General features: G+C 41.5%; 1 protein-coding gene across 1 annotated transcript in view; it reads right to left on the reverse strand.

Moving 5' to 3' along the window:
* Positions 1-8,945: 8,945 nt before the first annotated feature.
* LOC142750489 (protein kinase C delta type-like) overlaps positions 8,946-24,143 on the reverse strand; it is a 33,540-nt gene continuing 18,342 nt past the window's right edge. The window contains exons 5-8 of the mRNA XM_075859491.1: positions 21,420-21,482; positions 19,572-19,854; positions 11,705-11,833; positions 8,946-9,894 (exon numbers count right to left, since the gene is read on the reverse strand). Of these exons, the coding sequence (XP_075715606.1) occupies positions 9,733-9,894; positions 11,705-11,833; positions 19,572-19,854; positions 21,420-21,482 (637 nt within the window). The 3' untranslated portion in view covers positions 8,946-9,732. The remainder of the gene's footprint in view (positions 9,895-11,704; positions 11,834-19,571; positions 19,855-21,419; positions 21,483-24,143) is intronic.

Consider the following 24,143-nt stretch of genomic DNA (forward strand, 5'->3'; position numbering starts at 1 on the left):
TGGTTCTGCTGGGAAATTGAGCGCTTGCTGTCTGGTTCCCTCACAGATTAGAGCTGGTTGCTGGTGGTATCAGGACACCTTGTGAACAGCTTATTATTGACTAAAGCCGACAACCCTTTTAATATGCCTGAACACGTTTGCGCAAAATGGCGTACCATTACATTCTAATTGGGGTCTTGCGCACGCAATAGCACGTAATGCTCTGCCCAGTGGATGGCATGGGCCGCACTATAAAGCCGACATCCCGCTGCATCGGCCGGTATCAGAGATAACTCCAATTCTAGCCGTTTAGCCCCTTAAATGTCGTGGTCAATGGCGACCGATGCATCTAGGTGGCTACAGAGATAGGGGTTCCCTCTGTTACCCCTTTGGAGTCCTGTGATGTGATTGCGGGGTACAGTTGGGTTGCCATGGCAAGTTAGGACGTAAAAAAGGACAAGCCCCATTGATAAGGAGAATGGTAACAACCAATTTTTAAATCATTCATATATTTCCAAGAGGAATAACAGAGGAATTGCACAACTACAGTGCTAAGAAAAGATGATCCAGTGTTGTCATTTTATGGGAATACAATCATTTACTAAAACAGGGAGCAGACAGGAGAATTGACATGTCCTCTTTATTAATGAATATAGAGAGGTGGTCTCCAAAGAAGACCCCTTTAAATGAACTTGTGATGGATCATTTTTAGGAAAAGTTAACAATGGCATTACAGGTAGTACTGTAGGTTGAGGCAAAACTAGGCCTCTTTTCAGATGCATTTATGGTCTCTATGATATATCCACGAATAATAATAATCTCCTTCCCTTCAGGACAATAATGCACCAGTAAAGTACAGTGATCAGCCCAGTACAGTCCCGATAGAAAATAAAATGGAAAAGCTCATTCCAAGCAAAACTCAAAATAAGAGTTTTGCCTAGACCACTGGTGTGCCATCTCCGCAATCGTCCCTCTCTTATGTTGCCCTTTTTTAAAATCTCCCGCTGGTTTACTGCTTCACTTCACCCGAACCGGACGTTAATTACAGCGGCCTTATCTAGCATGTAAATTGTCAACACAACCCATGCCCCAGTGAAGAAGGATACCAGAGGGAGATTAAGAAACTGGTAATCCTAGAGAGGTTAGACAGAGGAGTTCAGGACAACTGGGATATTGAGGTAATATAAATAGGGAATAATAGTGTCACAAAGCACCCATATAAATATCACATATTAGTGACCTTATAAACTATGCCATACAGTGGTCATGAATAGTATCAAATAAAAGTCCAGATGATGCGCCATTCAGTACAGGGCAAAGACAAGTGAGGGCCCCTGTACAAATACAGCGTGTGGGACTGCTTTTACCAGCATTCCTGCAGCATACATAGTTACATAGTTACATAGTTAGTACGGTTGAAAAAAGACACATGTCCATCAAGTTCAACCAAGGGATGGGAAAAAAAAAGGGATACATTTATAGACATAGGAGCTAATACTTTTTTGTTCTAGGAAATTATCTAAGCCTTTTTTAAAGCCTTTTTTTCCGGCATTTGTGAACATACACTTTAACTTGCCTTTCAGTTTTTCACTTTCACTATCAGAAATGTGATTATTTGACATTATTTGGGCATTATTATTTGCATTGCTGTTTTGTAACAAAAGTCTCTCCTTATCCTATTGTCTAGTCCTCTCCACACAGTCTGTTTCTCCCCCACCAATATAGTCTGACCCCTCTCTAACCTAACTACCCCTTTATTTTCTAAATTGACCTCCCACCTCAGCCCTAGTTTAAATACTCCTCCATCCCAGGTAGAATTCTCTCCCCCAGCACAGCAGACCCCCTTCCATTTAGGTGCAAATCATCTGCAGAATACAGTTTGTACCCCAATGAGAAGTCAGCCCAGTGCTCTAGGAACCCAAAGCCTTCTCCTCTACACCAAGACTTCAGCCATGCATTTAACTCCCTGAGCTCCCGCTGTCTTTCCTGTGATCTGCATGGCACAGGCAGTATTCCTGAGAATACTACCTTGGAGGTCCTTCCCTTCAGTTTATAGCCTAGTTCTTTAAAATGATTCTTAAAGAGGCTCTGTCACCAGATTTTGCAACCCCTATCTGCTATTGCAGCAGCTCGGCGCTGCAATGTAGATTACAGTAACATTTTTATTTTTAAAAAACGAGCATTTTTGGCCAAGTTATGACCATTTTTGTAGTTATGCAAATGAGGCTTGCAAAAGTCCAAGTGGGTGTGTTTAAAAGTAAAAGTCCAAGTTGGCGTGTATTATGTGCGTACATCGGGGCGTTTTTAATACTTTTACTAGCTGGGCGCTCTGACGAGAAGTATCATCCACTTCTCTTCAGAACGCCCAGCTTCTGCCAGATCACGCTGTGACGTCACTCACAGGTCCTGCATCGTGTCAGACGAGCGAGGACACATCGGCACCAGAGGCTACAGATGTTTCTGCAGCAGCATCGGCGTTTGCAGGTAAGTCGACGTAGCTACTTACCTGCAAACGCTGATGCTGCTGCAGAATCAACTGTAGCCTCTGGTGCCGATGTGTCCGACACGATGCAGGACCTGTGAGTGACGTCACAGATCTGCACTGCCAGAAGCTGGGCGTTCTGAAGAGAAGTGGATGATACTTCTCATCAGAACGCCCAGCTAGTAAAAGTATTAAAAACGCCCCGATGTACGCACATAATACACGCCTACTTGGACTTTTACTTTTAAACACACCCACTTGGACTTTTGCAAGCCTCATTTGCATAACTACAAAAATGGTCATAACTTGGCCAAAAATGCTCGTTTTTTAAAAATAAAAACGTTACTGTAATCTACATTGCAGCGCCTATCTGCTGCAATAGCAGATAGGGGTTGCAAAATCTGGTGACAGAGCCTCTTTAAGTCTCCTCCACCTACCATGTATTCTATCGTTGGTACCCACATGGACCACAACAGCTGGATCATCACCAGCCCCTCCCAATAATTTATCCACCCATTCCACCACATGCCAAACCCTGGCACCAGGGAGACAGTAAACCATTCTGTTGAGGCGGTCTCGGTGACAAATTATTCTATCCGTCTTCCTGATTATAGAATCCCCTACAACTACTAATTTTCTTAAGGAATAGAGGGGATCCTCCAGCTCACCTGAACATAGCAGTCCCACTGTCAGTAGCGCTCGGGTCCTCGTGTCGGCACACGCAGTAAATGGACGAGAAGGAGAAAGGAATGGATCCAGCGCTGAGACCAGGTAGGTTAGTTTAAAAACTGAAACTTCTTCCAAGATTTATTATTGCGAATAACAAAGGGAGTGAGTTAAAAGGTAGACAAGCAGTGTTCCTTCTGGATATGGTGGCTAGTTGAAGGGAATAGGCGGGTGCCTACGCGTTTCAGACGCGATCTGCGTCCTTAGTCATGGCTTCCTTGTTATTGTTATTCGCAATAATAAATCTTGGAAGAAGTTTCCGTTTTTAAACTAACCTACCTGGTCTCAGCGCTGGATCCATTCCTTTCTCCTTCTTACCAATTTTCTTGCTTTACCTGCATTGCCATCCCGCCGACTACTAGCTGGGCTGTTCTCCCGGCTGTTAGGGAGATCAGTATCCACTAGGGCTGCCATTTCTGAGACCGACACCCTCGCATCATCACCCAACTTGGCAATTTTGCTTGGAATATCAGAAACAGGATTGACCTTCCTTTTCTTGGACCCCTTTCTACTTCCACTAACTACATTAACCCAGATGCTTGCCTGATCCTGCTGACCCATGTCTTCAACCTCCAGGTCTACCCCACTAACTGCCTGCTCAGTGAGCAGCATGCTCTGCTCAAGATTGTCTATCGCCCTCAGTGTTGCATTTTGCTCCTCAAAGATCTCTAATGCGAGCTTCCAGGTGAACAACATACTCACATCTGCCACAGAGGTATTCACCCTGGAACAAACATATGGCAAACGGTGCACTGAAGAAAACCTCCAATCTTGCTATCCATTATCTCAGTTACAAAGAAAACAGTGAACAATTGAAAAAGTAAAAGAAAAGAAGAGTACTTACAGGGACTTTAGCTCCTCTTTTTGACTCCGGTTTGATAACTCCACTTAACATGATCTTCTCATATTTAAAAACATTCCTTGTGATCTAGGGCAGTGAAGGGATTAATGGTAACATTTATGGTGGTCTAAAACAGTAAAGTTGATAGAGTGAAAAAAGGACCACCGGCGCTGCTAGTATGAACAATGTGGAGGCTTAGACATCGGCCTGATGAAGACACCGGTTCGGTGTTGAAACGCGTAGCCTCTGACTATTAAATACCTTTCCTTTGATGCCTGTCTAAGCCTCCACGTTGTTCATACTAGCAGCGCCGGTGGTCCTTTTTTCACTCTATCAAGTTTAATTCGACAACAAATTTTGTTTGCTTTGTGCATGGACCTGGCAGCAGCTTCATTACTTTTGTGACACCTACCATTGTCTACAATCCAAGGTGAGCATACTCTTATCACCAAGTTTGCTCTCATGTTGTACCTCGCTTTTATTTTCACTATGTGGCGCCGTGTCTCTTTTATTCTATTTTAGTTAAAACAGTAAAGGGGTTAATAATAAAATCCCTGGTGGTCTAGGGCTGTGAAGGAGTTAATGATAGCATCCCCTGTAGTCCAGGGCAGTGAAGTGATTTAATGGGTTGTCCAAGAGTTAAAGAAATTAAGCATGACCGGTATGCTCATCAAAATGCGTCTACTGCTTGCCACTCATGACAAACTTACTCATTATTAGTCGTCAAGTGGTTAAAATACACATAGAGGTGAGTTTTGGTAAAGGGCCTACTGTATCTTGGATCCAGAGGTGTAACATAAAGCTCCTGGGCCCCAATGCAAAATCTATAACAGGACTCCATCTTTCATATATCATTTATAATACCGGTGTCTTCGTATGCGGCTGAGGGGCATTTTGGCCCCCTCAGGCTCCAGGTGCGACTGCTACCTCTGCACCCCCTATAGCTACGCCCCTGCATGGATCCTTGTGTCTTATCTCTCTTTTTACCTCCTCTTGGTCCCTCCCTCACCTCTGATCCTCCTTTAAATGATTCTACCCTTACTCTGGAGTGTAATATATAAAAACATTTTAAAAGAAAACAATCAATCCCAGCAAGTCAGATCCTCCATAATCCTTTTTATTACGTTACATACAGGGTACTGTTTGTAGGGAAGTTTTAATGCTTCAGCATACCAAGACATTTTAGAAAATTGGAGCTTCCAACTTTGTGGGAACAGTTTGGGGAAGGTCATTTTCTGTTCCAGCATGACTGTGCCCCAATGCACCCAGCACTTGTCATTCTGTTGACTGAATATACTTTTTGCACATTTAGGAAGTATGTTTTTGTTCGTTATTTTGCTGCAGTGTGAATCCACAACTTATAAGATGGGTGCCAGGATGTTGTTGTAGCACCTAGAGTTGATGATTCCTTCAGCTTTTAGTAAGTCACCAACCTCACCACTTCTGAAACATTCCCAGATCATAATGGAACCTCCCCCATGCTTGACTGTGGGCTGAATGCAAGCCCAAAGCATGCTCTCACCTGTCATACGACCAACAAACTTTCGCCCCTTCGACCCAAACACCTCAAATTTTTATTCATCTATGACAAGAACCTTCTTCCACTGACTAATGGTCTAGCTCCTGTGCTTTTAAGCCCACAATATCCTTTTCTTTTTATTAACGGTTTTCAGGTTGCAACACATCCCTTCAAGCCACTGGATACAAGGCGGCATTTGACAGTCCCGATTGACACACTTTTTTGCCTCGTTTCCATCAGAGTAGCACGGATCTGACGAGCTGTTTTGAATCTGTCCCGTTTGGAACACACTCTGAGAAATTTGTCCTCATGTGCTGTGGTCACTGGAGGTTGTCCAAGCCATGGTTGATTGCGTACATGTTTTCAGCTCATGTCTTTTAGGGTACATTGCACGTCACCAAGGGAAACCTTCTCCAGGTGAGCAATTTCCTGTTGACTATGCCCTGCATTTCGTAAAGTGACTATGGCATGTTGCTGTTCGATTGAACGTCACATCCCAAGCCTGGGGTGGCATCTAGCGTCAACACAAACTGTCAGAACGCGTTTGCACAACATTTGGCTACGAGCCAGACGTCCAGCTGCAGGTGTTCTATTGACCACAGCAAGACGGCAATGAAGGCTGGAATGGAGGTCTATCCTCTTCTGCGATGAGTCACGCATTTGTCTAAGGTGCAATGATAGCCAGAGATTGGTGTGGAGACCATGAGGGGTGACATAATGAACAGCAGCCGGACCCCTCCTTTCAGGTACACTAACAGCTCAGTGTTACATTGATTTGGTATTGGAACCAATGGTACATCCATTTCTCCAAAGTGTCCCAGAAGCCGTTTTTCAACAGGGCAATGCATGTTGCTTGTGCTACTGTGAGCAGCCTGCCGGGCCTAAACATGCTACACGTCCGAAATAAAAGCGAGACTCATCGCTGAAGAGGATAGGCCTGAATTCTAACCTACATTACGGTCTTGCTGTACACCACGATAGCCTTTAAGAGCAGTGGCTTGGAGTAAATGGAACACCTGTAACTGGACGTCTGGCTCGTAGCCCAATATCGGGCAAATGCCTACTGATGGTTTGCACGACACTGGTTGCTATCCTAGGCTTGGGATGTGACGTCCAATTGCATTTGCAGTACAGAATGGATTACTACGCACCATTCTTCCAAACAGACGATCCGTCCGTGCAGATTCTCGCCTCCCCGAACCTCTCTGTCATTAATGTTCATTGTTGGTCTCCCAACCTCCGGGACAAGGAATGTGGAACAGTGCTTACATCTAAACCTTGGCAGGTAGCGATCTGCTGGAGTAATAAAGCAAGGTCTCTCAGTTCAAGGATTTTGTCCCTCACAGTTTGCGACAGGTGGTGATAACTGCCACGTCGAGGAACAGGAGGCATCGCACAATCATCCCACAGCACTTGATCTGATTTTTGAGGTTTCACGTGGCTAAAAAACTTTGCTTTCAATCTGGTTTTTATGTCCCTCCCACATGCCACAGATTGGAGCTAGGTGCTTAAAAATTTGATAATTTGCAGATGTTAGCGACACCTGCTACTGCCTTGATTTGCATAACCTTACGGCTTACGCTTCTTTGTGTTGCAATTTCAATGTTGGGGAGTGTAGTATTATAATATCCTTTTCTAGGCATGTGGTGCGCATGATATGATCATGCATAACCTAATGCCAGACATAGAAATGTTTATGTAAAAATGCTTACCTTCTTACATGGGCATGGGACATTTTATGAATGCATTCTCCATGTAATAAAATAAAAATAAAATCCACCCTCCTCCACCCTTTATTAGCCAGCCATCACTCACCTTATTTCCCCATCTGCCGATTACAATTAAAAAAAAGCGGGGGAAAAACAAAATTACAATCACTGGAAATGCTTCCATGGAGGAAGTGAAACGTTGCTTTGCTGGGTAAATAAATTCATATTTTTTGCTATTTGAGTGCTGCTTCTGGTCTCTATTTTTTGGGTAGTCACCGGTAGATGTAATTTGTAGTATTTTCTATTTCTATTGAAGTATGTATAGTATAGTGTAACACCATATATATAGTATCATAATATTCTTCTATTCTAGGCATGTGGTGCGCATGATATGATCAGGCATAACCTAATCCCAAACATAGACATTTTTATGTAAAGGTGCTTACCGCCTCACCTAGGCATGAGGTGTGTCTGTGGCCAGACACATCCTAATGCCACATATTGAAAATGTTATTATTACATTCCGCATGTAAAAAAAAGAAAAAAATATGCCCTCCTTCACCCCTTAACAGCAGGCCATCACACCTTTTTCCCCATCACCGATGACAATAAATTAAGATGTCATAGAAGAGGGGGAAAAATAAAATACAATAACCGGTAGTCACAGGTAAATGTAATTTGTAATATTTTGAAATTATAATGAAGTATATATATATATATAGTGTATGTAACACTATATATATATATATATATATATATATATATATATATATATATATATATATATATATATATATATATATAGTATCATAATTGTCAAAATCGGTTTGTGGACCCACTGGGTCATACCACCATAGCGGGATAGCAGATGGCCAAACAGGATACCAAGGCAAAGCCAATAGTTCAAATAAGGGTACCTGTGGCAATACAGACCGTAGCGATGGCAGGCTCGGATGGGACCTTGGCAGCAGGCAGACACCAGGCGTGGTGAAATACAGCAGGCGTAGCATACGACACAACACGACTCCAATTCTCTACGGCACAGGAACAAGGTAGCAAGGGATACAGGGTACAGGTAGCAGGAACGGGAACACTGGGAACTGGAAAACACTAAGGGACCATTTGTAAAGACTAACACGATTAACACAACAAAGCTCAGGCAATGAAGGAAGGGGCAGGGCCCTACTTATAGTCCAGGGTGATGATGGGAGCAATCAGTCAATCTAAAACATGTGTGTGCTCTGGCCCATTAAGGCCGGGAATGAGCTAGAGTGCGCACCCTAGTGGTCACTGCAGGACAGGATGGCCGCATGTGCTGGCATCTCTGGCGAGGGAGACGTCTGTAGGATTATAGGAGTCTGCGGTCTGTGACCGCGGTTGTTATAATAATGTTCTTCTACTCTAGGCAAGAATATATATATATAGTGTAACAGTATATATATAAAGAATCATAATATTCTTCTCATCTAAGCATGAGGTGTGCCTGGTAGGGCCAGGCATATCCTAATGCCACATATCAGAATTTTTAAAAATACATTTTGTATGTAAATGAAAAAAGAAAAAATCTGGCCTCCTCCACCCCTTAATAGCCGACCATCACTCTCCTTATTTCCCCAATCGTCGATGACAATAAAATAAAATGTCATAGAAGAGGGGGAAATAAAATTACAGTCACCGGTAGTAACCGGTAAATAGAATTTTGACATTTTAATGAAGTACATATATATAGTGTAAAACTATATATATAGTATCATAATATTCTCCTATTCTAGGCATGTGGTGCGCATGATATGATCAGGCACATCCTAATGCCAAACATAGACATTTTTATGTAAAGCTGCTTACCTTCTTACCTGGGCATGGGGTGTGTCTGGTACGGTCAGACACATCCTAATGCAACACATAGGTAATGTTATGAATACATTCTGTATGAAAAAAAAAAAAATCCGGCCTCCTCCACCCCTTAATAGCCGGCCATCACTCACCTTATTTCCCCATTTCCGATGACAATAAAATGAAATGTCATAGAAAAGGGGGAAAAATAAAATTACAGTCACCGGTAGTCACCGGTAAGTGTAATTTGTAGTATTTCAAAATTCTTATGAAGTATATATATGGTGTAACACTATATATATAGTATCATAATATTCTTCTTTTCTAGGCATGTGGTGTGCATGATATGATCAGGCACAGCCTAATGCCAAACATACACATTAAGGTACTTACCTTCTTTATAACAGATTTAAGCAACCTGGAAGCTATTGGTGTCGTCATCATCATCCAGCTTGACCTGTTGAAGAATATGCTACCTTGATCCTCTGAACTTGATGGTCTTCTGCATTTGATGGTCTTTTTCATCTGGATGGTCTTCTGCATTTGATGGTCTTCTTCCGCTGGATGGTCTTCTTCCGCTGGATGGTCTTCTTCCTCTTGAAGTTCTTCTTGGGGATTAGGAGGACAGCTTGCTCTGATGATGTTAAAGAGCTGGTGCACTGTCCAGGGTTTTCCAGTTAGCGTTGACAAATGAAAACCCTGTGAATATGGCCTGGTGGTTTGCTGATATGGCCATGTTGTTATCCTCTGCTGCCTCCATTCTGATGATATCAAATGGTCTGGAGCTGCGCCGGATGTTGTTTGACTAAAAGATAAGGAAGCAGAAGGATTTGGTGATATTATTATGGTAAATTCTCATCACAGCCCTGAATAAAGCTTATGAAAACTAACTGTGTAATTCTAATGCAAAATGTTTACACTTAAAAGGGTTATCCACTTTGGACAATCCCTATTTGTTAAAAGGTTCTCTTACCAATTAGCTGATCACAAAGTGTCCTCCTGCTGTGACCTTTAGCGATCAGCTTAAATCTGTGGGGAAACCTGGCTGTATGTGTTCAATTTCCCTGCAGCGCTACCACAGGGGAAATGAAGCATTACACAATGTCTATTTATATCAATGGGTTGTCTGTGTAATATGGGACAGGTCCTCCAGAGATGCTCTTTGTCACTTCTCTACACATTGGCCAAAAGATGAGGATCATGAACAGATGATCTCCATCTATTAACTGAGAATTCCCTAATAAAATATATAGAAAATTGATTATCTAAACTGGACCACTCTTTTGATAAGGATATTGTAATTATCATTGTTATGTAGACCCAAATGCTCTCCTTCTTAAAGGAACAGTGTCATCGCAAATAATTTTTTTATATGTTAAAGATGTTAGTGCCTTAATATAAACGTTTATTTTCATTTGTGTGTTTGTGTTTTACTGTTTCTTATTTTTACACTTTTTCTTCCCTATGGGGGCTGCCATTTTTTGTTCCATTTCTGTGTGTGTCGATTAACGACACACACAGACATGGAACACGGCAGCCACAGTCCCATAGGGACTGTGAACGGCTCCCGTCCCATTGACTGCCGTGTACGGCGTCTGTGTGGGAACTGCGCATGCGCCGCTCCCACACAGTCCTATTCGAAATTGGCGCCGTCCGGCGCCATTTTCCTGTGGACCGATAGTCGCGGCCGGACAGTAATATTACTACTTCCGGTCGCGGCTTCCGGACTTGTGCACATGGAACAGCGGCAGCAAAGGGAGCGGACGGGCCGAAGGGAGCCGCGGCGGCAGGAGCAGGTAAGAGATTTCAATGTATGTTAGTGTTTGTGTGTGTTTACTACTGTATGTAAACCTACTACACTGTGGGTTACCTCAAAAAATGGCGACACACAGTGTAGGAGGTTAAACCTTTCAAACCCCTCGTTTATCCCGGCACTAGCCAGGATAAAGGAGGGGGGATGCTGAGAGCTCACTAGAGCGAGGGCTTTTAACCCAACGTTGCAATGCTGCAATTTTGGGAACAGCTCCATCTAGTGACCAAAAATGGGTAGTATTATAAATTAGAAATAATTTATAATATTTCCTGGACTCGTGCAAAAAAATAAAAAAAATTTGAACAATGTTTAATCACCCACACACTAAATGTTTAATTTTTTTTAAAAAAACATGTTTTTCTGGCAACACATTCCCTTTAAAGAAACCAGTATGATAATGTAAACATATATAAATTAAGGACCATTCATTCTCATTCGCAAGTCCCAGTTCACACAGTGTTTTTTGGCGCTGGTTTAGACATAGAAACCGTGTCGGAATCAGGGTTAAATAAATGCCCCAAATCTAGCCCCATTGATTTGCATGGGAGACAGAGGCTTTTTTTTTTCTGGTTGGTTTTTGAAGGCTCCAGGGAAAAAAAGCAGCGTTCCCTCTTTTGGAGCTGTTTCCTTCTCTGAACCTCCATTGAAATCAATGGGAGGCAGAGGAAAAAATGCTCGTTTGAAGGTTTTTGATGCGCATTTTGACCAGCAAAGGCCCGTGGATTTTTCATTTAATTGATTTAAAAAGACGCCTAAAAAAAAAAGTGGAAAAAAAGGCTTCAACATGTGATCTTATACTTACTGGTACAGGCGTGTGTGGTGGTCGCATTCTAAGAGCTTGTACCGAGTCCCAGTCAATATGCTGGAAAAACCTATGGGCTCTGATGTTACCATTGACCCCTAGACGCTTGGCAGGATCTTCCCGGAGGAGCTGAAAATAAAACAACTATAATTGAGCTGGCTCGTTCTCAATACAGAAATCTACAACCTTTTATATTCCATCAATGATCTTACAACTACGGATTATATCTCAATGAAGGGTGAGTGATTGTCTAATAATGAACGGACCGTTGTCAGGAAATAAGAGGAGCCAGCTATGAGGTGGTGGGGTGCACATAACTGCTGGGGGACCAGGGAGAATATTATAGCAGATGGTTATTCCAGGATTTCATGATTTGTTGTGGGAATATTTCTTCATTGTTAATAAACATCAAACAGGCTTTATGCCGTTATATCGACTTCTATTAACTCAAGAAAATTGTCTGAACATCTTCAGGCCCAGCATGGCTCTTCTGGGGCAGTGCTGTCACTCGATGGTACAAAAGCTATTAACCCCTTCCCGACATTTGACATATCCATACATCACAGTCGGGTAGGAGAAGTATGGAACGGGCTCACGGAGTGAATCCGCTCCATACGATGCGGGTGTTAGTAACACGTTAAATGCCGCGGTCAATCGAGACTGCAGCATTTAAATCATTAGGAAGAGGGGGACGACCCCCTCTAGCAGCTCATCGCGCCCCCTGCAATGCAATCACGGGGTGGCGATGGTTGCTATGGCTGCCTGGGGGCCTAATGAAGGTCCCCCGATCTGCCATCTTTATGCTCCTACTAAGACCTGCCTCTGGCAGGGCTTAATAGAAGCCTGTCAGAAAGACGATATACTGCAATACATCAGTATTGCAGTATATAGTGCAAGTGATCCAACGATCGCTGGTTGAAGTCCCCTTGGGGAACTAATAGAAAAAGTAGAAATTTGTAAAATGCAGTTGTTTTTTCTTATGTAAAAATAAATAAATATTAAAAGTTAAAAAAAAAACCTTTTCCCATTTTCCCTCTAAAGCATAGTAAAAAAAAAATAAACATAATTGGTATCGCCGCATCCGTAAAAGTCTGAACTATTACAAGATATCATTATTTAACCTGCACGATGTACGCCATAAAAGAAAAAAAATTCTAAACGCCAGAATCACTATTTTTTGGTCACCTCATCTCCCACAAAAAAATGGAATAAAAAGTGATAAAAACTTTGCATGTACACCGAAATGGTATCATTAAAAACTTCAGCTTATCCCGCAAAATAAGCCCTCATGCCACTTAATCGACGCAAAAATAAAAAAGTTATGGCTCTCAGAATTTGGCGACACAAAATAAATGTAATTTCTTACACTTAGTTTTTTACTTGTAAAAGTAGTAAAATATAGAAGAAACGATATATATTTGGTATCACCGTAATCGTATTGACCCGAAGAATAAAGTTAACATGTTGTTTTAATTGCACAGTGAATTCCGTAAAAACAAAGCTAAAAAAACAATTGAGGAATCGCTGTTTTTAAAATTTTCTACTCCACAAATACTCCCGTTTTCTAGTACATTATATGGCACAATAAATGGCAATACAAAAAACTACAACTCGTCCCGCAAAAATCAAGCCCTCATAGGACTATATCGACGGAAAAATAAAAAAGTTATGGCTTTTGGAAGGTGGGGGAGGAAAAAATTAAATTGAAAATCTAAAAAATGGCTGCGGCGGGAAGGGGTTAACAGCGTCGAGTGGCAGTATTTGGACAGTTTTAGAGGCCTTTCTGTATGAATACAATTTTATAACATGGCTGAAGATCTTATATAAGAAGCCGTGTGCAAGACTCAAAATCAATAATAAATGATCATCCCAGTTCAACCTAGAAAGGTACACGTCAGGGACGTCCTTCATCTCCTCTATTATTTTCAGTGCTTATGGAGCCTTTAGCGATATATATTCGTGAAGATAGTAAAATTGTTGGATTCAGGAGTGGGAAATACGAGGATGTTATATCTGTCTATGCGGATTATATATGACTATATCTGAGCTCTCCTTGCGTCTCTATACACATTATTAACTATAAACTTGCTGAATTTGCTACATTTTCTAATCTTTGATTAATTGGGAAAAATTAATGTTATTACCCTTAGACGGACAATGCTGAGGATTTAGGGACCGTGATCCCAGTTAGAACCAAATTAAATATTTGGGGATTTATATATGGAGGGACATAGGGGACTTTATGAAACTTAATTTGTGTCCCCTTATTGTTGAACTTAGACAAAAAGTTAAATTCAGGACCAAACTGAACTTTTCGTTTATGGCGAAACTTCCTATGATTAAAATGTTTATTCTCCCAATGATTTTATACATGCTGAGAAACGCGCCTTTCTGGATTGACATTTCATTTTTTAAAACTATAGATGGTATCTTGAATGATCTTCTCTGTGGTTATGGCAGGAAGATTAGAATTACACAGGTATATTTGCAGTATCCTCCGGATGATAGAGGTGTAAACCCTCCAGATTTTAGGATGTGTTATTTTGCTGCCAATTACTGTTCCTGATAAATGGTGACATCGGTCTTTTCCATAACACTGGTTGATATGAAAACTTACAGATATAAATATTTTTTTTCAGTTACTGGACTATGGACGGCTCTCCGGATCTATATATTCTAAATCTACAGCTTGTCTGATGATGGAAAATGTGGGTATATTGCAAAAGAATGTTTAATGTTTTTTTCTTCATTAGTTATTTCTTCATTATTGAGTAATTTAGACCTTCAAGCCCCTAAGTTTGCTAGGTTGTGCTAAGGCCATGAAAAAATTGGAGTAATATTCGTAAATGATCTCTGTATAGATGGTAAAATAAAATAACTAGTCATTTTGGCTCTGAAATTTGATGTACCGAAGGATATGGCTTTCAAATATATTCAGATCAACTCTGCTTGTCGGGCCATTAAAAATAAAAATAAATTAAAAACCCGTAATATTCCTGTTTTAAAACTTGTTACTGATAGTATACACTCGACCTTGCTTTTGCAGGCGTGATTTATCTGCATTTTTGCAGGTAAATTGCAAACCCATTCTTTTCTATGGCCCCATGCACACGACCACGGTTTACACGATCGGTGCGGCATTTAGAACGTTTCTTAACCCTTTAGACGTTTCACAGGAATTAAACCAAAGTAGAGGTGAATTTTACAAATGAAATATTTTGTTGTTGCAGAAATTCATTTTTAATCCATTTTTTTTTTGTAACACAAAGTTTTACCAGATAAACGCAACTCAATATTTATTGCCCAGGTTCTGAAGTTTTAGGAAATATCTCACATGTGGCCCTAGTGTGCTACTGGACTGAAGCACCGGCCTCTGAAGTAAAGGAGTACCTAGTGGATTTTGGGCCTCCTTTTTATTAGAATATATTTTAGGCACCATGTTGGGTTTGAAGGGCTCTTGCGGTGCAAAAACAGTGGAAATCCCCCAAAAGTGACCCCGTTTTGGAAACTACACACCTTAAGGAAATTATCTAGGGGTATAGTGAGCATTTTTACCCTACAGGTTTATTGCAGAAAATATTAGAAGTAGGCCGCGAAAATGGAAATCTACATTCTTTCAAAGAAAATGTAAGTTTAGCTAATTTTTTCTAATTTCCACAAGGACTAAAGGAGAAAAAGCACAGCAAAATTTGTAAAGCAATTTCTCCCGAGTAAAACAGTACCCCATATGTGGTAATAAACGGATGTTTGGTCACACGGCAGGGCTTAGGAGGGAAAGAGAGCCATTTGACTTTTGGAGCTCAAATTTAGCAGCAATGGTTTGCGGAGGCCATGTCACATTTGCAGAGCCCCTGAGGGGACAAAACAAGGAAAACACCCAAAAAGTGACTCCATTTAGGTAACTACACCCCTTGAGGAATTCATTTTGGGGTGTAGTGATCATTTTGACCCCACAGGTGTTTCATAGAATTTATTAGAATTGGCCAGTGAAAATAAAAACAATCCTTTTTCTTCAAAAAGACGTAGCTTTAGCTCAAAATTTTTCATTTTCTCAACAAATAAAGGAAAAAAAGAACCCCAACATTTGTAAAGCAACTTCTCTGGAGTGCGGAAATACCTCATATGTGGTCATAAACTGCTGTTTGGGCACATGGCAAGGAATAGAAGAGAAGGAGCGGCATTTGGCTTTTAGAGTACAGATTTTGCTGGATTGGTTTCTTGAAACCATGTCACTTTTGCAAAGCCCCTAAGGTACCAGTACAGTGGAAACTACCCAAAAGGGACTCCAGTTGTGATACTACACCCCTTGAGGAATTAATCTAGGGGTGTAGTGAGCATTTTGACCCCACAGCTGTTTCATAGATTTTATTTGAATTGGGCAGTGAAAATAAAAATTACATTTGTCTCCAATAAGACGTAGTTTTAGCTGAAAATGTTTCATATTCTCAACAAATAAGTTTTTCATTTTCTCAAGCAGAAAAAGAACCCCAACATTTGTTAAGTAATTTCTCCCGAGTACGGCAATAGCCCATATGTGGTTATAAACTCCTTTTTGGGCACACTGCAGGGCTCAGAAGGGAAGGAGTGCCATTTGGCTTTCGGAGTACAGATTTTGCTAGATTGGTTTCTGATCGCTATGTAGCATTTGCAAAACCCCTGTGGGACCAAAACAGTGGAAACTCCCCATAAGTGACCCCCATTTTGGAAACTACACCCCTCAAGGTATTGAGCATGTTAACCCTGCAGCTGTTTTGCAGAAATTAGTGTGCACTCGATATTGCAGAGTGAAAATGGGATTTTTCCATAGATATGCCAATATGTGGTGCCCAGCTTGTGCCACCATAACAAGACAGCTCCCCAATCATTATGCTGTGTTTCCCGGTTTTAGAATCATCCTACATGGGGCCCTAATCTTTTGCCTGGACATTTGACAGGGCTCAGGAGTGAGAGAATACCATGCAAACTTGAGGCCTAATTTGGCTAATTACACAGAATTGGTTCACAATTGCAGAGGCTCAGATGGGAAATAATAAAAGAAACCCCCAGAAGTGACCCCATTTTAGAAACTACACCCCTCAAGGCATTTATTAAGGGTGTAGTGAGCATTTTCACCCCACAGGTCTTTTCCATAAATAAATGCGCTGCGTATGGTGCATTGTAAAAATTAAAAGTTTTCCCCAGAATTGGCAATTTAGTGGCAATTATGTCGTGCCCAACTTATGCCACTGTAGACACACCCAAAAAATTGTTAAAAGGGTTCTCCCGGGTATGGCGGTGTCATATATGTGGAAGTAAACTGCTGTTTGGGCACGCTGTAGGGCTCAGATGAGTGGGAGATCCATTTGGCCTTTGAAGTGTAGATTTTGCTTGGTAGTAGTTTTGTTTGAGTATTGCTGGTGCTTCCATTTATAATGTAGGGGATATGTAAGCTGGGCAGAGTACGTCAGGGGCATAGTCAGGGGGTATAATAATGGGGTAAACAATAAAATAATCCATAGATGTGTGTTACGCTGTGAAGCAATCATTTCTGCACAGGCCGGTGTCGCACTGATAAACGGTGTCTTTACTTATCCCCCTTTTGGTCCACACTCCGCACCTTTGCAGTTTGGGGAAATTTGCTGGGAAGTGTTGTCCTGGTATAATACGGGCACCCTCGCTTCTAGCAGTTGTTTGGGCCTCCCCTTCCTGGTTCCCTAATTTTAGGGCCCCCGATAAATCTCCTCTTGAAACAGTAGAAATGTTCACCTCTGATCTGCATAACTGCATATTTTTTATTTCCTGAACTATGGAAGCCTTAACTAATGTTATTTTTTCATAGACGTAGTGGTATGAGTGCTGTTTTTTTGCGGGACGAGCTGTAGTTATTATTGGTACCATTTTGGGGTACATGCGACTTATTGATCACATTTTATCCTATTTTTTGAGAGGCAAGGTGACCAAAAAACAGCAATTCTGGCACAGTTTTTTAGGGTTTTTTTTATACAGCGTTCACCATGCATTATAAATTACATGTTAATTTTATTCTGCGGGTCAATACGATTTCGGCGATACCTAATTTATAGCACTTTTTTATGTTTTACAACTTTTTGCACAATAAAATTACTTTTGTAAAAAGAATGTATTTTTTCTGTCGCCATGTTGTGAGAACCATAACTTTTTAATTTTTTCGTCGACGGAGCTGTGTTTTTTGCAAGACGAGCTATACTTTTTATAGGCACAATTTTTGGATACATACGACTTTTTGAACACTTTTTATTTCAATTTTTGTAGGGCAAAGTGACCGAAAAACAGAAATTCTGGCATTATTTTTTACGTTTTTTTACGCCGTTCACCGCATGGAATAAATATTATTACATTTTTATAGTTTAGGCAGTTATGGTCACGGCGATACCAAATATATATGGTTTATTATTTTTTTTCAATAATAAAAGACTTGATAAGGGAAAAAGGGCGATTGTGTTTTATTTTATTACTTAAAACGTTTATTATATTTTTGACAACTTTTTTTTTCACATTTTTTTCACACTTTACTTTAGTCCCACTAAGGGACTTGAAGGTCCAACTGTCAGATTTTTTTTTCTAATACTACGTAGTGCAATGTATTCGTTCTGTCAGTCATTCACTGACAGCAAGCCGATTAGGCTTCGCCTACGAGCGGGGCATAATCGAATTCCGTAATGGCCAACAGGAGGACATTGTTAGGTTTCCTGGTGTCATAATAGCAGTTGGCAGTCGTGCGATTGGAGGGCACAGCTGGCGATCTGCTAGCAACCACAAAGATGCAGCGATCACATCCGATCGCTGTATCTGAGGGGTTAATGGCAGGTATCGGTGCTAGCTCCGGTTCCTGAAGTTACAAGTGGATGTCAGCTGTAACATACAGCTGATATCCACCGATAATGACGCCGGCTCATCTCCAGAGCAGGCGCCATCTTGCTGGCGGCTACGGAAGCCTTTCAGGCCCCGCCTCCGGGCAGGGGCTGGAATTTTCCATGCTAGGCACACCGGGAGACCAGTATTAGGCCTCCGATTGTCATTGCAGCCACCGACACCCCGGCGATTTCATTGCTGGGGTGTCGATGAGCTGCAAACACCTTAAATGTAGCGATCGCTTTTGACGGCTGCATGTAAGGGGTTAATGGCGGGGATCGAAGCTAACTTCGGTCCCCGCCGTTACAGCAGGATGTAAGATACAGCTGACATCCGGGGATGACGGCACCGACTCTGAGCCAAGCATTTGGCGTAATTATACAACATTTTGCAGGAAGCACTGGCTTTCCATGTCGTATACTTACCATAAATGTCGGGAAGGGGTTAATATATTCTTAAATTGTAAATTATTTCCTGAATGTACATTATGTATTCTGGGTGTTTCAGATTTTATAATTTTACCGCTAAAAGACTCACTTGTCATAAAAAAAACTGCTTAATGCGGCCATATCATTAAGGAATGACTATGTAATTTCTAAACTGGTATTCAAAAAGATGGATGTTGTATAGAGGGGTTTATTTATGTAGTTTTTGGAAAAGTGGGAACCTTGGAGCGACTCTTTCCCTAATAACAAGTAAACTATTGTTATAGCATGATTCTATTTTTTGTTGTTGTTTTTATGTGGCAGGGAGTGGGTTGTGCAGGGTTGGGAGAAAATTCTAAAGCTTTGTGGATATCTGGTGTAAATGATCTGTACAAGATAATGTAATGTTATTGGTATGTATTGCATAAGGAAAAATAAAATAAATATTAATGAATATTTCTTAATGGGGTTTTTGCTTCTGCACTTATGCTGGGTGAAGGACCTCTACTGCCATTGAGTAACCCACTGTTCTAGGTCAGCATAAAATATATCCCATAGAGTAAAATACTCACCCTTTTAATGATGTTCTTCGCTTCCATGCTGGAAGCATTGAATAGTCCTCGGTGGTATTTGGACTTGCTGGTAATCATGATGTTCAAGATGATGCCAAATGCATACCAGTCGACTCCAGCATTGTACTCCTCCTCAGCCAGCATCTCAGGGGCCATGAAATCTGGTGTTCCAGCATATTCGGTGGCTGACCGGTCTCCACAGATGTTCTCGAGTGCCAGACCGAAGTCGGCAATCTTTATATGGCCCGTTGCAGCCACCAAGATGTTAGAGGGCTTGAGATCTCTATGTAGAAGAAAATAACAATTGGGGTAAAATCAGTGTTCATGCCACAACTAGTCATCTGTGTATAATAGTATTTATTCTTGGATCAGTGCGCTGTTTACACTCTACTGTTTGTTAGCAGATATCAATTCAGGAGGAAACTGTTGCACGTAGCTTTCTGTCAGTTAAGAATGGAATATACTTATAAGGCCTCATTCATATTGAGTTTATGCCTTGCGTTTAGCGTGTATGTCGGGAAAGGTCCCAATACAGATGCTAAACGTGTTCATAGGGCTTTATTAACCCGATGGAGGCCAAAAGAGTCCCCTTTTAGCATACGTCGGGCTAGTATATCTCAGTATACCTTTTTTTAAAGGATGGAATAGCGTAGTAAACAACGCATGTCCATCCAGTCGGATCCCACTTGAAACCGTATACTGTGTGGTATACGTTGTTTTTTAAATGGTCTATGAGTGATGGATGCCACATAGGTTCCCAGGCCAAAATAGAAACCAGGGACTCCGCCTTCCGTCATGGTAGAGGACACCTGGCTGCTGATGTGTAGGACTCTTTATTTCAATAGCATCTTCACTAGATATTTGTGGATGGAAGCTGTCCCCTGAATCACTATCTGCTCATGCACAGTTTTACCTGATGTATTATACAATGAAAATTGGCGAACACCCTGAGCAGGCCCGGGGAAGACTCCGGCTGCTTTAAAAGCCGTTGAAGACTCAGGATGCTTAAAAATTTCCTTAGGGCCACGGTGCGGGTGGAGGGTTCCCTGTATCGATCCCCGGGGGATCCCACACAGTTAACCTATGGAGGCCTCTGCTGCATAGAGAACCACCAGTGATTCTGTCCATATATGGACAGCTACGTCAGTGGAGCTTTTCGACTTATCCATTAAACGGAGGCAAGTGATGGATGCCTAACAGTGGCATCAGTCAAAAAACGTGATGTGAACATAGCCTAGCAGGTTGCTATCATTAATGATATAACTTACTATTATCCACCTGGGACTGGGCACAATCCTTTGGATTATCAGAAGCTGCAGTTTATAGTAAAGAATCACTAGGGTCAGGAGGTGTAAAGTGTTTGTTTCACCACAAACAACCCCTTTCACATGGGAGCCGCCAGATCTGGTTCCCAACACTCCTGGCAATCAGCTGAGTTTGCCTAGATAGCCGTAGCCAGTTATTTGTATTACATGGCGGCCATTCAGCTCTCTGTTGTGGATCATAGAGGGGAACCCCAAGTGGTGGACCACCCCAATTAATTCCATCTCCTCCTATAGACAACACCTTAAACATCACTAGGGGAGCATTCATAGGACACTGCATCATCATCATTAGGTCACTACTTACGAGACGGTTTCCCAGTAGGCTACTACCAAAGTAGACATACTGTAGACATTGACCTAGGAGCTGGAAACTTCATCAATTAGAGAAACTATAACTTAACACTTTTGACATTGCAAAGAAATATTGCAACTGTAGACATTTTAGAGATTTTTCTCTGGAATTAGAAACCAGGCCTGAGTTTGAACTCATCACACCAAAAAAAGACAATAAGAATGTATTTACCGGTGGACAATGCCCTTAGAATGCAGGTGTTGAATTCCACACACGAGTTCTGCGGCGTAGAATCTGGCACAAAGGAAAGAGAAGACAATAGTATCTAGAGGAGGACAGAAAGCTCTCACAAATATATACTACAGAACAGAGCAGACAGGCAGAATATCTGACCATGTTATCCTATTACTGTGGACAATCACACCTATCTTATTCTTTATACTACATGTGCTCCCAGACCTGTGTTATTATATCTGCGAGAAGCAAGGGGTTAAGTCATTATTTAATGGACACCTTCATCTGATCATTTACTAACATGTGCCCATTGCTATGTTTTACTTTACATGTTGCAGATCATATGGAGGGTAATAATTCTAATATTTTATAAAAGGCTTTTCATGAAGCGTTTCAGTAATAACATTTCTATGAATGGGACCTTATATGTGGGAAGGTGGGCTAACACTCTATCCTATGTACTGTCCTCTTATAAATGGAAGCTATTATTGGATCTTGTATTCCGGCAGAGGGGCTAACACTCTATCCTATGTACTGTCCTCTTATAAATGGAAGCTATTATTGGACCTTGTATTGGGGCAGAGGGGCTAACACTCTATCCTATGTACTGTCCTCTTATAAATGGAAGCTATCATTGGATCTTGTCTTCAGGCAGAGGGGCTAACACTCTATCCTATGTACTGTCCTCTTATAAATGGAAGCTATCATTGGATCTTATATTCGGGCAGGGGGGCTAACACTCTATCCTATGTACTGTCCTCTTAGAAATGGAAGCTATCATTGAATCTTGTATTCAGGCAGAGGGGCTAACACTCTATCCTATGTACTGTCCTCTTATAAATGGAAGCTATCATTGGATCTTGTATTTGGGGAGGGGGGCTAACACTCTATTCTATGTACTGTCCTCTTATAAATGGAAGCTATCATTGGATCTTGTATTCGGGCAGGGGGGGCTAACACTCTATCCTATGTACTGTCCTCTTAGAAATGGAAGCTATCATTGGATCTTGTATTCGAGCAGAGGGGCTAACACTCTATCCTATGTACTGTCCTCTTATAAATAGGAGCTATCATTGGACCTTGTATTGGGGCAGGGTGGCTAACACTCTATCCTTTGTACTGTCCTCTTATAAATGGAAACTATCATTGGACCTTGTATTCGGGCAGGGGGGCTAACACTCTATCCTATGTACTGTCCTCTTATAAATGGAAGCTATCATTGGATCTTGTATTCGGGGAAGGGGGGGCTAACACTCTATCTTATGTATTGTCCTCTAATAAATGGAAGCTATCATTGGATCTTGTATTCGGGCAGGGGGGCTAACACTCTATCTTATGTACTGTCCTCTTATAAATGGAAGCAATCATTGGATCTTGTATTGGGGCAGAGGGGCTAACACTCTATCCTATGTACTGTCCTCTTATAAATGGAAGCTATCATTGGATCTTGTCTTCAGGCAGAGGGGCTAACACTATATCCTATGTACTGTCCTCTTATAAATGGAAGCTATCATTGGATCTTGAATTTGGGCAGAGGGGCTAACACTCTATCCTATGTACTGTCCTCTTATAAATAGGAGCTATCATTGGACCTTGTATTGGGGCAGGGTGGCTAACACTCTATCCTTTGTACTGTCCTCTTATAAATGGAAACTATCATTGGACCTTGTATTCGGGCAGGGGGGCTAACACTCTATCCTATGTACTGTCCTCTTATAAATGGAAGCTATCATTGGATCTTGTATTCGGGGAAGGGGGGGCTAACACTCTATCTTATGTATTGTCCTCTAATAAATGGAAGCTATCATTGGATCTTGTATTCGGGCAGGGGGGCTAACACTCTATCTTATGTACTGTCCTCTTATAAATGGAAGCAATCATTGGATCTTGTATTGGGGCAGAGGGGCTAACACTCTATCCTATGTACTGTCCTCTTATAAATGGAAGCTATCATTGGATCTTGTCTTCAGGCAGAGGGGCTAACACTATATCCTATGTACTGTCCTCTTATAAATGGAAGCTATCATTGGATCTTGAATTTGGGCAGAGGGGCTAACACTCTATCCTATGTACTGTCCTCTTATAAATGGAAGCTATCATTGGATCTTATATTCGGGCAGGGGGGCTAACACTCTATCCTATGTACTGTCCTCTTATAAATGGAAGCTATTATTGGACCTTGTATTGGGGCAGAGGGGCTAACACTCTATCCTATGTACTGTCCTCTTATAAATGGAAGCTATCATTGGATCTTGTCTTCAGGCAGAGGGGCTAACACTCTATCCTATGTACTGTCCTCTTATAAATCGAAGCTATCATTGGATCTTGAATTTGGGCAGAGGGGCTAACACTCTATCCTATGTACTGTCCTCTTGTAAATGGAAGCTATCATTGGATCTTATATTCGGGCAGGGGGGCTAACACTCTATCCTATGTACTGTCCTCTTAGAAATGGAAGCTATCATTGAATCTTGTATTCAGGCAGAGGGGCTAACACTCTATCCTATGTACTGTCCTCTTATAAATGGAAGCTATCATTGGATCTTGTATTTGGGGAGGGGGGCTAACACTCTATTCTATGTACTGTCCTCTTATAAATGGAAGCTATCATTGGATCTTGTATTCGGGCAGGGGGGGCTAACACTCTATCCTATGTACTGTCCTCTTATAAATGGAAGCTATCATTGGATCTTGTATTCGGGCAGGGGGGGCTAACACTCT

Source organism: Rhinoderma darwinii, chromosome 3 (assembly GCF_050947455.1).
Source record: "Rhinoderma darwinii isolate aRhiDar2 chromosome 3, aRhiDar2.hap1, whole genome shotgun sequence".
Lineage (NCBI taxonomy): Eukaryota > Metazoa > Chordata > Amphibia > Anura > Rhinodermatidae > Rhinoderma > Rhinoderma darwinii.